The sequence below is a fragment of the Petaurus breviceps genome, unplaced genomic scaffold (genome assembly GCF_028583685.1).
Source record: "Petaurus breviceps papuanus isolate PSGF00001 unplaced genomic scaffold, PetGlider_PUasm1.0 90633, whole genome shotgun sequence".
Taxonomy (NCBI): domain Eukaryota; kingdom Metazoa; phylum Chordata; class Mammalia; order Diprotodontia; family Petauridae; genus Petaurus; species Petaurus breviceps.
In genome coordinates, this window is record NW_027187293.1 from 9,222,267 (window position 1) to 9,235,708 (window position 13,442).

At 37.5% G+C, this 13,442-nt stretch overlaps 1 protein-coding gene across 1 annotated transcript in view; it reads left to right on the forward strand.

Moving 5' to 3' along the window:
- Window positions 1-13,442, forward strand: part of NID1 (nidogen 1) — a 115,437-nt gene that overhangs the window by 59,635 nt on the left and 42,360 nt on the right. The window contains exons 11-12 of the mRNA XM_069064502.1: window positions 4,364-4,513; window positions 6,012-6,134. Coding sequence (XP_068920603.1) covers window positions 4,364-4,513; window positions 6,012-6,134 — 273 coding nt within the window. The remainder of the gene's footprint in view (window positions 1-4,363; window positions 4,514-6,011; window positions 6,135-13,442) is intronic.

A 13,442-nucleotide genomic window follows, 5' to 3' on the forward strand; every position in this document is an offset into this window, starting at 1 on the left:
GGGGATGGAGTAGGCGAAAGTTTATCTCTGGTATTCCCCACCCTATTCTCTTGCGACATCAGCACCCACATCCTCTCACTCTTTGACCCCCAAAAAGTTTCAGTAAGTAAAGATTCATGTTTAAAGTGACCATTCTTTCTATCCAAATAAATTGCCTACTCCCTCCCCTCCCCCCAAAACTTATATGTGATTTTACTTTCAACATTTTAACTTATTAGGGCATATGGTACATATACTCCTAATTAATTTTATTTTCACATTTTAAATAGTAGGTTTATTTTTTATTTACTTCCCCCTCCCTCTTCAGTGATTTCCATTCTTCATAATCCCTTCTTCTCTTTCTTACTCTCCTATTTTGGCTCCTTCCTCTTTTCTACCTTTTCACCCCCTTTCTAGGCCTTTGCTTTTTTTAGTACTCCCCTCCCATCTTCTCTCTCAGATCCCTTCCTTTTATTTTTCAATTTTTTTTCTTCTACATATTTCCCATGCCCCTAACCTGAGGGGAAAGAGAGAAAAGAGGAAGAAATGGTGGAGTATCAGGGAGAAATAAGATGTTCATTCATTCAACAACTATTTTTTAGAATGTTCATTGTGTTCAGAGAACTGTGTTAGATTCTGGTATATTTAAGACATAGTCCCTGCCATCATGGAGGGTTACAGGTTAATAGAATATGGCTTAGATATCCTCAAGTTAGAGTATATTCCTTTTTCAAGGCTTCTCATAGAAACACAAAGAATGAGAAAAGTCAGTGGCGCAGTGAATACAGCACCGGTCCTGGAGTCAGGAAGACCTGAGTTCAAATCTGGCCTCAGACACTTAACACAAAAACTAGTTGTGTGACCTTGGGCAAGTCACTTAACCCCAATTGCCCTCCAAAAAAAAAAGAAATAGAAAAGTCAAACCTTCAAAAGTATGAGTATTGTGTTGAGCTTTGGTCACAACAGTTTAAGAAGGATGTTGAGAAGCTGTAAAGTGTCTGTAGGAGGAAGGGAACAGTCGTGAGACCATATGTATGAAAATCAGTTGATGGAACTAAGAATATTTAGTCTGGAGAAAAGAAGAGGGAAGGACAGTTCTTTTCAAGTATTTGATGGTCTGTCATGCGGAAGAAGTCTTACATTTGTTCTATTTGGCCAAAGAAGAGAACCAAGGGCAATGAGCAGAGGTTACAGAGAGGCTTGATTAATTTAGGCTTGATGTCAGAAAATCTATCTACAAATTAACTCTATCCAAAAGTATAATGGGCTGCCCAGAGAGGTGATAACTTCCTTCTCTTTGGAGGTCTTCACCAGAAGCTAAATGGGCTTGTTACTCTCTGGGCATGTTATAGTAGGGATTTCTTTCAATAATGGGTTGGGCTAGATGGCCACAAGGGTTTCTTCTAGTTTGCAAACTTTGGTATTCCATGAAGATATTTTTCAAGCCCTGCCTCTGCCACATGCCGGCTTTACCATATTTGTCTGACCTATGTACTTTAGATTGTAGAGAAGCAACCATATTTGTCTCCATTCCATGCATGATCATCATCCAATGACTATCTCACTGGACGCTTCCTTGACTGTAAAAATTTCTGTTTTCTACCCTCTTAGAGTTGGCCACACAATAGTTAGTCACTGCCTATGTCTGTGTATGAGAGGCCAGATGACAGAATAGAGAGCTAGCTTCGGCATCAGGAAGAACTGGGTTCATGGGTCAATTTTGACAAAAACTGATTGCATAACCCTAAGCAAATCACTTCCCCTCTCAGTTGCAGAGAAGATGCTGACTTGCATTGGTACAGGTAGTTTCTCCACAAGGAGCTCCCTGTGCCAATGAAATCACACCTCCGGTCCTACATCCCTAAATATATGTGCTTATTTTACATGAGCACTCTCCCTCCCCAGTTCTTCTCTTTATCTTGCTGTGCAAGCAAAGGATGAAATTAGTGATCAAAGGATGAGGAAGGAGGAGAACATAAGGAAAGGCCAGAGCCGTTCCTCTAAGACTGACTAGATAAAGTCCTTTTGGCTAGAGTACTATTAGCTAGGTGGTGTGGTAGAGAGTGCTGGACCTGAAGTCAGGAAGAATTGAGTTCAGATCCCTCCTCAAACACTTACTAGCTGTGTGCCCCTGGCCAAATCACTTAATCTGTGTTTGCTTCCATTTTTTTCAACGTAAAATAGAGAATAGAGTACCTATCTGACAGGTTTGTTGCATGGATCAAATGAGGTAATATTTGTTAAACACTTAGCACAGTGCCTGCAAAATTGTAGGCATTTTACAGATGCTCATTCCTTTCTCCTCCCTGTACCTTTTCAATTCTTCTGGGGCCTAATATCTCTAATATCCCTAATATCTCTAATCATCCTGATCTATATCTTTTAACTGAACCCAGATGGAACTGGAAGAGAAAGTGAAGCTGGTGACTTTGCACAGCCCTCCCTCACTTAAATCCAGCACTTGCAAGTCATGGCATCACCTTCCTAAGGCCATGGTCCCCTTCGAGAACAAAGCACACACAACGACCCTTTTCAACTAGGACTCATAACCCTTTTTCCTTTGTAGACTCACTACATTGGCAAAGCTGATTAGTGATAGGTTTATTTTAGAGGAGGAACCTGAACCAAATTCCTGACCATCCATAGGAATTTTAAAGCCTGTAAATTTGGGGGCCAGAAGAAAAGCAGGCCCATTGTGGCTACAATAATTGTATTCTTCTAGATCCCATGGAAATAGGTCACATTCCTGCTTTGAAGGCTGAAGCTGCTGAACATTATAGATTGGCTTTTGGTTCCCAAATTCTTTGGTAATTCCCTTGTTTGGCAAAGGAGTTTGATCTAAGTGTCCATTTGTGTAAGTCCTATAATGCTCCCAAAGAAAGGGAAGTATATCTAATCTTTGTTTATCTTGCTTCAAGTGGCTTGGCCCTGTTCATTGAAGAGAAGGATTAAGAGTCCTGCTTTAGGAGTCACAGAAAAAGTTTTGGGACTAGTCCTAAAGTTTTCTTTTTCTTTTTTCTTTTCAGGTCTGTATTCTCTCTCCTAGATCCCCTATCACTTCCACACACATACATTGAGAAAACAAGAAGAAAAAAAATATATAAACATGTATAGTTAGGCAAAACAAATTTCCCCATTAGCCGTATTTTTAAAAAATCCATCCATTTGCACTCTGAGTTCATCACCTCTCTTTCTGGAGGTGGACAGCATGTTTCATCATGAGTCTTCTGGAATTGTGATTGCTCATTGTATTCATCAGAGTTTCTAAGTCTTTCAAAATTTTCTTTATAATATTGTATAAATCATTCTCCTGCTTCTACTTACTTCATGTTGTATCAGTTCATACAAGTCTTCCCAAGTTTCTCTAAAATGATCGCTTTCATCACTTCCTACAGCACAATAGTTATCCTAAACTTTTCATATCATTTTCTTTATTCTGCATCTTACCCCAGTCCTATGTTTTATGGAATAGTAATGGGGACCACAGAAGCCAACATCATGCCTGGAGCTGCAAGACATCCCAGAAATCTGAGCTGAGGTTCCCTTTGTTTTCATCTTTAAACCATGTTCCTATTTTTAAGTCAAAGCCAAAAGATAGCCTATAATTTAATACCTCCTTATCACTGGATAATAGATTTAGAGGTGAAAGGGACTCTAGAGGCTGTCTAACTTTTACAAATGAGGAAGTGAGGCCTGGAAACTTGGATGAATTATCCAAATCTTACAAGTAGTAAGTAGCAGAATTGATTGGATTTTGAGCCCAATTTGAGCCCAAGCCCTCTTACTCCAGATCCAGAAAGCTCTCTCCCTTAACTCTTCTGGTTCTGATTTAAGTCCACTGCTTCTTCTGAACTTCCTCCTTCTTGCTCCATCTTCCCTGGGCTTCAGCAATGGAAGCATGGGCAGTTAAATGGCACAGTAGATAGAACATTAGGCCTGGACTCAAGAAGACCCAAGTTCAAACTTGGTCTCAAACACTTACTAGCTCTGCGATTCTAGGAAAGACATTCAACCTCTTGTCTACCTCAGCTTCCTCATCCGTAAAAGGGATAATAATAGCGTCACCTCCTGAGTTGGTTATGAAGATAAAATGAGATCATATGTGTAAAGTATCTTGCTAACCTCAATAATATAAATGCCATTACTATTATTATTATATTTCTTTCTCCATGTGAGCACCCTGCATAATTTCCTTTGGTGACTTTTGAATGAACCTTTACAGCAGAGACCCCATCTGCTGTCTATGGGCTAGAATATATCATTGTAGATTCTTCTTAAACTATTGAATTGACCATCTTTAGCAAATGAGTAACCATTGGAAATGGAGTTCTTTATTATTTAAATGGAAATTTTACTTAGAACCTTCTGTAAATCTGTCTTGTAGCTATTATTGATGATCGCCCTATCAATCACTGTGCAACTGGCCTCCACAACTGTGACATCCCCCAGCGGGCACAATGTGTGTACACTGGAGGCTCATCTTACCACTGTTCCTGTTTGCCTGGCTTCTTAGGAGATGGGCATGCCTGCCAAGGTACATGAAGCTTCTTTTTCTTTCTTGAATTGGGGCATAAAAGCCAATGCAAAGCAATGTATTTTAGCCCATGTTATTGTGAGAAAGTTCTGTGGTGACAGTGAGTTCTCTACCTACCCTGACAACCTTTCATAAGGTCAAAAGCAGTTATTATTTTAACTATATAGGATGAGAAATGTATGTGTTCTATTTATTTGCCTTCCTTGAGTATAACAGTTGAGAATCTATCTATCCTCATGCGAATTAGTATTTGGATCTTGAATGCCACCTAAATGAGTAGATACATAGCAATTGTGTTGTCTTTTTTATAGCTGTTGTTTTTAAAGTAGAAGCACAAGATAAAATTGAAAATTAAATGAATGGAAGCTAGGATTTTCAAGGATGACACCCAGACTCAAGGTCCCTTTAAGTTCTATGCTTCTATATTTTGCCCTATCCTAAAACCTTTAAGGATTCCTTTAAAGGTTACCTTCAGTAAAATATGATATATGAGCATAGAGCTCCAAGTCTCTTGATATACATCAAATACACTTGTCCAGGAAATTGATTGCTTAAAATTGATTCCATGATGCATTCAGATCTGAATTTTTTTTGCCACAGATTCTGTTTATCTGTTTTGCTTTGTTACACAAAAGGTTTAAATTCAAGGGAGGCATACTAGGAAATGACTAAGGCATAAAAATAAAAAAAATCAATAATAATTCTAACAAATAAGCACAGTGAATTAATGGATTTAGGAAATCATTTCAGAGATACTTTATCTTCATTTCTAAATTGGTCTCCAATTATAAGTGGTCTCAAACAGTTGAAATTTCTTATGCCTTGAGCCTCTTTGTTAAGCAGCTATTGATTAGTAAATAAGCATTTAGATTCACTGTGGGAGTGTAATAATTAAAGGATTCCTTTTATAAAGTGAAAAATCTTTGAGACAAAAAAAAGGTGGTCTTTCCATTTCCCATTCATCCTTTTTGTAAGTTGGGTTTAGCAACTTCCTTAAAGAAAGTCATCTTTGTTTATACTTGAAATGTAGTCCTGTTAGGAGATCAGAGAGATGTTGTATGTCTAAAATTAAGGTAGTAAGTTTTAGAACCTGCTCAAGAACTATTTCCCCTTCACTGTAATGAATGATTTCACACAGGCTTCATTGGTAAGGCAGTGGGTTGGGGTAGGGGGGAGGGAGGGAAGAAAAAAAAAAAGAACAAGCATTTGTTAATGAATATGTGCCAGGCACAATACTAAGCACTTTACAAATATTGCCTCATTTGACCGTTACAGCATTCTGGGAGGTAGGTGCTATTATTATCCCCATTTTACAGATGAGGAAACTGAGACAAACAGAGGTTGAGTGGCTTACCCAGGATAACACAACTAAGTAAGTGTCTTAGGTTGGATTTGAACTCAGGTTTTCCTGACTCACTGCTTTATCCAATGCACCACCTGACTGCCCAACTGAATGATGAAGAGAAATCAGATTTATCTGTGTTCTTGTACTTTGCAGATATAGATGAGTGCCAGCAAAATCGTTGCCATCCAGATGCTTTCTGTTACAACTCTCCGGGCTCCTTTGTTTGCCAGTGTAAGCCTGGATATCAGGGTGATGGGTTCCAGTGTGTTCCAGGAGGTAAGATTTGGAGTTGAAATAAAAATTTAACTGTTACTATTGTGATGCTGGACATTCACTAAAGGGAATGGAGTGTGTGTGTGGGGGGGGGTCAGGCTGAATTTTTGCCCCAGAAATATAGAACATGGGATTCATGACCTACCCCCCAAAAAGAGGTGAAATCGTTATCATTAATCATCATCAATCATCATCATCATTATCAATCAATATTTATGGAATACCTACTGTGGTTGCACGCTGTACTAGACACTGCAGTTTAAGTTGTTTTCTTTAAATTAGAGGTGTAGAAGTGTTGATTCCTAAGTAGTGGTGGTGGCAAGAAAGTTCTGAGGATATCACGGAAACTGGAGCTAAGGGATTCTTATTAGCTTCGAAGGGAGGGGAAATCTTGAACTGAGTCGAGTACCACTGACTGTGTTTTGGATACCAGAATAGTTTTAACATGTTAATATCCCTTTTCTCTACTTTTGCCTATGAATTTGCATTGCATCCATATAACACTGGAGTTGACTTTATATAAAGGCAGAATTTGACATTAGTTGACTAATTTAGGGAATTCTACAATTAGAGATGTATTTCATTAAAAATAGACTTTATATTTTATCAAAATACAAAATATCCCTGGCACATGCCACATTTGAAGCTTTATAAGTTAGTTATGACTTAAGGTGAATGAGTTTTTCAGAGCTTTTTTCTATTGCTTAATTTTAAAATTTAATTTTTTTCTATGAGCATACATTTATTTTTCTCTCCCTCCCACACCCCCACCAACTGAAACAAAAGCAAAATCTTCATAGTGTATATACATATATCTGTATGCATATATATACATATATGTATATACACACATATGTAATAGACCTCATTAACCATGTCTTAAAATGTATGAGTCATTCTTCTTGAGTCCATTATCTGTCTATTAGGAGGTAGATAGAATGTTTCATCATTGTTCCTCTAGAATTATGGTTGGTTATTACATTGTTCAGAGTTCTTAAAATTGTTTGTCTTTATAATGTTGTTTTTCTATAAATTGTTCTCCCAGCTCTGCTGACTTATTTGTAATCCTTCATAAAAATTTTCTCAGATTTCTTTGAAATTATTTCTATCCTCATTTTGTACAGCACAATAGTATTCCATTACATCAGATGTCACTTGTGGGTCAATCAATCCCCATTTTATACCCAAATGAGCTGCTATCTATAGTTTTATACATATGATTTTTTTTCTCTCTGAATTCTTTGGGGTATATGTCTAGAAGTGGTATCACTAAATCAAAGGATGTGCACAGTATAATGATTTGGAGGGGGGCATGTTACCAAAGTGATTTTCAAAATGTCTGGTCCAATTCATAGCTTTATTAATGATACATTAGGGTGCCTGGTTCTCCATATTCCCTCCCATATTTGTCATTTTCATCAAGTTTAGCTACATGAAGCAAATGTGCTTTAATTTACATTTCTCTAACTCTTGGTAATTTGGAACACTTTTTCACATGACCATTGTTGCTTGAATTTCTTCCTTTGAAAACTCTTGCTCATATCATTTAATTGTTTATCAATAAGGGAATAGATTTTATTCTTATAAATTTGAATCATTTCCATATACCTTAGAAATGAGATATTCATCAGAGAAACTTTCTACAAAAATTATTTCCCCAATTAGCTGTTTCCCCTCTCATTTTAAATACTTTTGTTCCATTTGTACAAAAACCTTAATTTTACGTAATCAAAATATACATTTTATCTTATATTGGTAGAATTTTTTTAAATGGGGAAGGTAGCTACAGGTTTCGAGCAGCTAACTGGCACAGTAGATAGAGTGCCAGGCTAGGGTCAGAAAGACTCATCTTCTTGAGTTCAAATTTGACCTCAGGCACTTACTAGCTGTGTAACCCTGGGCAAGTCAATTAACCCTGTTTGTCTCAGTTTCTTCATCTGTAAAATAAGCTGGAAAAGGAAATTGCAAACCACTCCAGTGTCTTTGCCAAGAAAATCCTAAATGGAGTCATGAAAAGTCGGACATGATGGAAATTACTGAACAACAACAGAGCTACAGCTTTATGAAAGTGAAGGGAAAAAGAAAAGAAAGGGAAGACTAGGGATCTCAAAATTGGTTTACTTTATAGTTTTGCACATTATAAGTCACAGAGGCTAGCTAGGTGGTGAAGTAGATAGAACACTGAGCTTGCAGTCAGGAAGACCTGAGTTCAAGTTTGACCTCAGGTACTGACCAGCTCTGTGACTCTGGGTAAATAAATTAACCTATGCCTCAGTTTCTTCAACTGTAAAATTGGAATAAATAATAGCATCTACTTCACAATGTTGTTTTGGGGATTAAATGAAATAATATTTATAAAGTACTTAGCGTAATGCCTGGTAGCAGTAGGAGTAGCAGTAGTTGTAGTAGTGGTAGAAGACAACAATTAATAAATGTTTGTTCCCTCCCCCAGGAGTTGTCCATTACATCTTTACATATCCTGGTACAAGTATCAACTGGGTTAAGTGCTCCAAGTTTCCTATGGAAATTCTGTGATTAGTAGCCAAGATTTTGAATTCCACTTTGTTGTTACTTTCAGTCAGATTTATCTTTGCAACTTTGAATGGCTTAACTGTGAAGAAAAAAAATCTTCTCTGTCCTTGTTCTTATTAAGGTCAATAAAGCACAACTAACTGTTGCATGAAAAACTTAATTGAGGGTTTAAATTATATATTTTTCTTTCTTTCTTGTTCAGGTTTGTTTTCTTTGGCGCTAAGGAAATTCTAGGTTAATTGAAACCAAATTTATCTTTGACAGACTTCCATGGAAAAATATGTTAAGGGACAAAAAAAAATTACCTCTAACATCCTTCCTTAGCTCTAGTGCCAAGTTAGTTATCTCCTCCCTGAGTTAGATAATAGACATATCTGAGGTAGAGACAGTCAGCATTGAGAAGGATTTGTTAGATATGAGGGTATGCACAGAATTAGCTCTGCAGGGGAAAATTGACCTGTATGGCCATCATCACGGTGGCTAACTCTTGCCTTCATTCTTATGTTTTCCAGGCTAACAAAATAGTTATTGTTGTGGTAGCATTTTAAAGATTTAATTACATATACACACATACATGTGTATAAACTTAAAATGTAACAAATATATATGTATATTTATATATGTTACATTTTAAATTCTGAACTGCCTCCCTCCTGTCCCCTTGCATTAGAGAAGGCCACCATTTGACACAGATATAGATATATGCAAATACTCAAATCAACTACAGAGGACCTATGAAGAAAGATGCTATCCACTTCAGTATTTACAATACTTAGAATAGCTTAGTCATTCACAATTATTCTTCAAACAATATTGCTGTTATCGCATACAATGTTCTTTTGTTTCTATTAACTTCATTCTTCATCATTTTGTGCAAGTCTTTCCATGTTTTTCTAAAATGGGCCAGTTTATCACTTCTTATGACACAATCACAATCATATACCACAACTTGTTTAGCCATTCCCCAACTGATGGGCATCTTGTCGATTTCCAGTTTTTTGTCACCAAAAAGAGATTTGCTAGGGCAGCTAGCACCAGCCCTGGAGTCAGGAGGATCTGAGTTCAAATATGACTTCAGACACTTAACACAAAATAACTAGCCATGTGACCTGGGCAAGTCACTTAACCCCAATTGCCCTACCCTCCAAACAAAAAAGCAAAAAGAGATTTGCTATAAATATTTCATAACATAAAGGTTCTTTTCCTTTTTCCATGATCACTTTAGGAAACAGACCTTAAAAGTGGTATTGCAGTTTTATAAGTCTTTGGGCATAACTCCAGGTTGCTCTCCAAAATGGCTGGATCAACTAGTTCACAGTTCCACCAACAGTGTGTTAGTGTCTTAATTTTTCCACATCCCCTCCAGCATTTGTCATTTCCCCCTTCTGTCACTTTAATCACGTGGTAGCATTTTTAATAAAATGCCTACCCGAGGGGGTTCTGAAAAATGGTAACTCTTAGCTCCCCCACTTTATCTGCTAGATAACTCATATCTAACTTAGTAGATGAGTCTTAGAGAGTTACCTGAGGTTCAGCAACTCACCAGTGGTCACACAGGTAGTAAATATCAGGGGCAGATTTGAAGCTAAATCTTCCTAACTCAAGGTTCATTACTCTATCATTTACATCAGAGATTTACAAACTTTTTGGTCTCAAGACCTCTTTACACTCTTAAAAACAAAGTTTTTCTTTTAGATAGTAGAAACTGATAAATTTTTAAAATATTTAATTCATTTAACAATAACAAGTCAATTACATTTTTACATAGATAACATTTTTAATGAAAAATAGCTATGTTTTCCAAAACAAAACAAAATTATTGAAAGAGTAACATTGTTTGACTTATTTTTGCAAGTAAAATCTGGCTTAATAGAACAGCTGGATTCTGTATCTTCCTCTACATTTAGTCTGTTCCTATATGTTGTTTTGTTTAAAGTATGTGAAGAAAATGTGGCCCACACAGATATGTAGTTAGTAAATGGAGGAGTATTTTAGCAGGCAAATAATATTTTAGTATTATTATGAAAATAGTTTTGAACTCAGGGACCCTCTGAAAAGATCTTGGGAACTCCTAAGAGTTCTTAGATCTCACTTTGAGAAGGACTGCTATGTCTCTAATAGTAAATAAAACCTCCCTCTCTCTCTATCTCTCCCATCTCCTTTCCCACTGTGTCTCCCTTTCCTTTTCTTCTCTGTCTTCCTGTGTCTTTCTGTCTCTCACTGTTTCTCTCTCTGCATCTGTTCACCTCCCTCACTCCTTTCATAGCTACATGTATTATCTGTACCAATCAGACACTTCGCAGACTACTAAAAGAGAGGCAGCTTTGATGTACTACATTTGGAATAAAGAGGACCTGGGTTCAAATCCTGCCTCTAATGTTTACTATTTTACCTAAGTACCTACCAAGTATTAAGAGTAGCTATTCTCAACCCAAAAGTTAAGAAGATTGAAATTATAAGCTTTTAAACTCAGCTACTTTTCCTGTGAGGAAAAAGCTGCGAAATCAATTTGTAGGCATCTTAATCCTTTAACCTCTCTCAATTTTGATCTCTTTTGTTAAATAAGGGAAAATTATACTTGTAGTACCTATCTTAAAGGTTGTTGTGAGGCTCAAATTAAATAATTTATGCAAAACACTTTGTAAAATTTAAAACACTACATAAATATACATTAATACTACTGTAATGTTAATGAAATAGGAAGATCTTCTGTGCCTATCAGGGGAGGAACTGAATCATACAGAGCCCTTTGGGGGAGGAACTTGCCTAAGGAAGAGCTTGCTTAGGGGAGACTTGCTTGTAGGAAGGCTTTCACACCTTTTGGTACAAACCTAATTAGGCACTGAGTCACCAGGGTTGTGATACCTTCTGGCTCTGAGAAGTGTATATATACTCTGAGTTGGTATTTTGCTTTGGGGGTTTGCTTATGAGAAGGATCTTTTGGTTTCCTGGTTGAGACTCTGAGTAGCCATATGTTCAGCATCCCTTCCTCCTCCTCCACCCCCCAACTGCTCAGATGTAAAAGGCTCTCTTGATCCAGTGGTGTATGTAAAGTGTATAGCAATATTGCTTTGATTCAGGCAGTCAGAGCCCTATCTGTTGGTCTTTATGCTAATTTTTCTGCTTGTATTTTCTCTGATGTTCAGGGTGCTGACCTTTCCGCTGAACTAGTGAATGTAATTAAAAGTAGGATTGTTAACCCTTTTTGAGCAGTCTTTCCTAGAAAAGCAGATCAAAGAACCTGTGCTAGCAGGCCATCCTGGGTATGCTAGGGTGTTTGCTGTTGCAACTACTAGGTTCAATTCTAAGTTAGGCATTATTCTCTAAACCATAGGTGAAAACCAACCTTGTGTCTGTATACCTAGGATAATCAGCATTCACAAATTCTGCATTTTTATTATCATGACCAATGCTTTTAAAATGAAAACTTAAGTTTGAATATGCAGGTTCCTCATGCTATCTGAAAAGTTTTGGTTTTGCACAGAATTATTTATCCGAAACAAACTTTTCATTTCCTAAATTGCATTAAAGGTTTACAAGGCTGCCTAGGCACTCTGGAAGTAGTCAGCTTTTTAATAATGTAAAAGTTCATCAGAGTTTGAGCCACAACAATCTAGCAGCTCTTCAGAATGACCGGAGTTCATTATTTCTTTTATGCACTCTTCACTTATGCAGTTCAAAACAAAACAGATGTCTGATTTTTACTTCTCTCCTTGCACCCCCTGAAGACTTTGTTTACCAAACAGAAATAAATCCAGACATGTAGGCATGTGAACTGTAGTGGGAAAATGGGGAAATATGACCAGTTAAAACTTTTACCAAAATCGTTGGTATTTTTAACCCTTCCTACTGGACAAGTTGTATCTCTGATGTCTTGCTTCTTGTTTGCCATGTTTCACTGGTGATGCCCAGTGGGTGTAAACCCATCCATTTCTTTCAGAGGAATCCCATGGCCAAGAGCTTCCCTAGAGCCTCATAGAGTGGGGGTGGGGTGTTTGGTCTGCAGGGGGAGGGACAGGCCATGGGAAACTGTGGTAGGGTTAATCATGAACATTCCTGGTGAATGGATGGGTAGAGAAAAATTTCTGTTGTCAGAACAGGAATCTTTCTTCCACCCCCCCCCCCAAAAAGGACAGATATCAGTGATGCAGAAAACCCATGTGGATTCTCTACACAAGGAGGAGAACCAGTTTAGTTGACACTAGAAGTATGTGATGTAAATACATGGATTCTTATAAAAATACTGATGACGGTCAACGATAAGAAAAAATTGTTTATATAAATGGCTACTTCCTGACCATCTTCATGCTGTGATGCTCCTGAACTCTAGTTTCCACCTCTGGCCTAGACCTCCAAGCTCCCCTTCCAGGTCCTTCTGCCTTCTGATTGCTAAATAATCACCATATGTAGAGCCTGGACCCAGAATTGAGCAAACTACTCCCCAGCTGTCTTCATGCTATGCTGCTGTGCCTCCCCTTTCTCCTCTTTCCTGATCTAGATCTGAGAACAGCAAACAAATCAACACTACCAGAACATAACTCTGTGACCACCATTTTTTTTTAATCTGTGTTGTCTTCTGTTGGATTGTAAACTCTTTGAGGGCAGGGACTCCCTTACTTAATTCTATCATCTCTGTCCAGTGCTAAGTACAGTGTCTGGCACATAAGAAGTGCCTAATAAATGCTTTTCCATTCCATAGAGAAATTTATTCTTCTTTTTGGGGGGCTATACCATGAGGGCAGCACTAGTGTATAAAACCCTTGGTCATCTTATGAATAA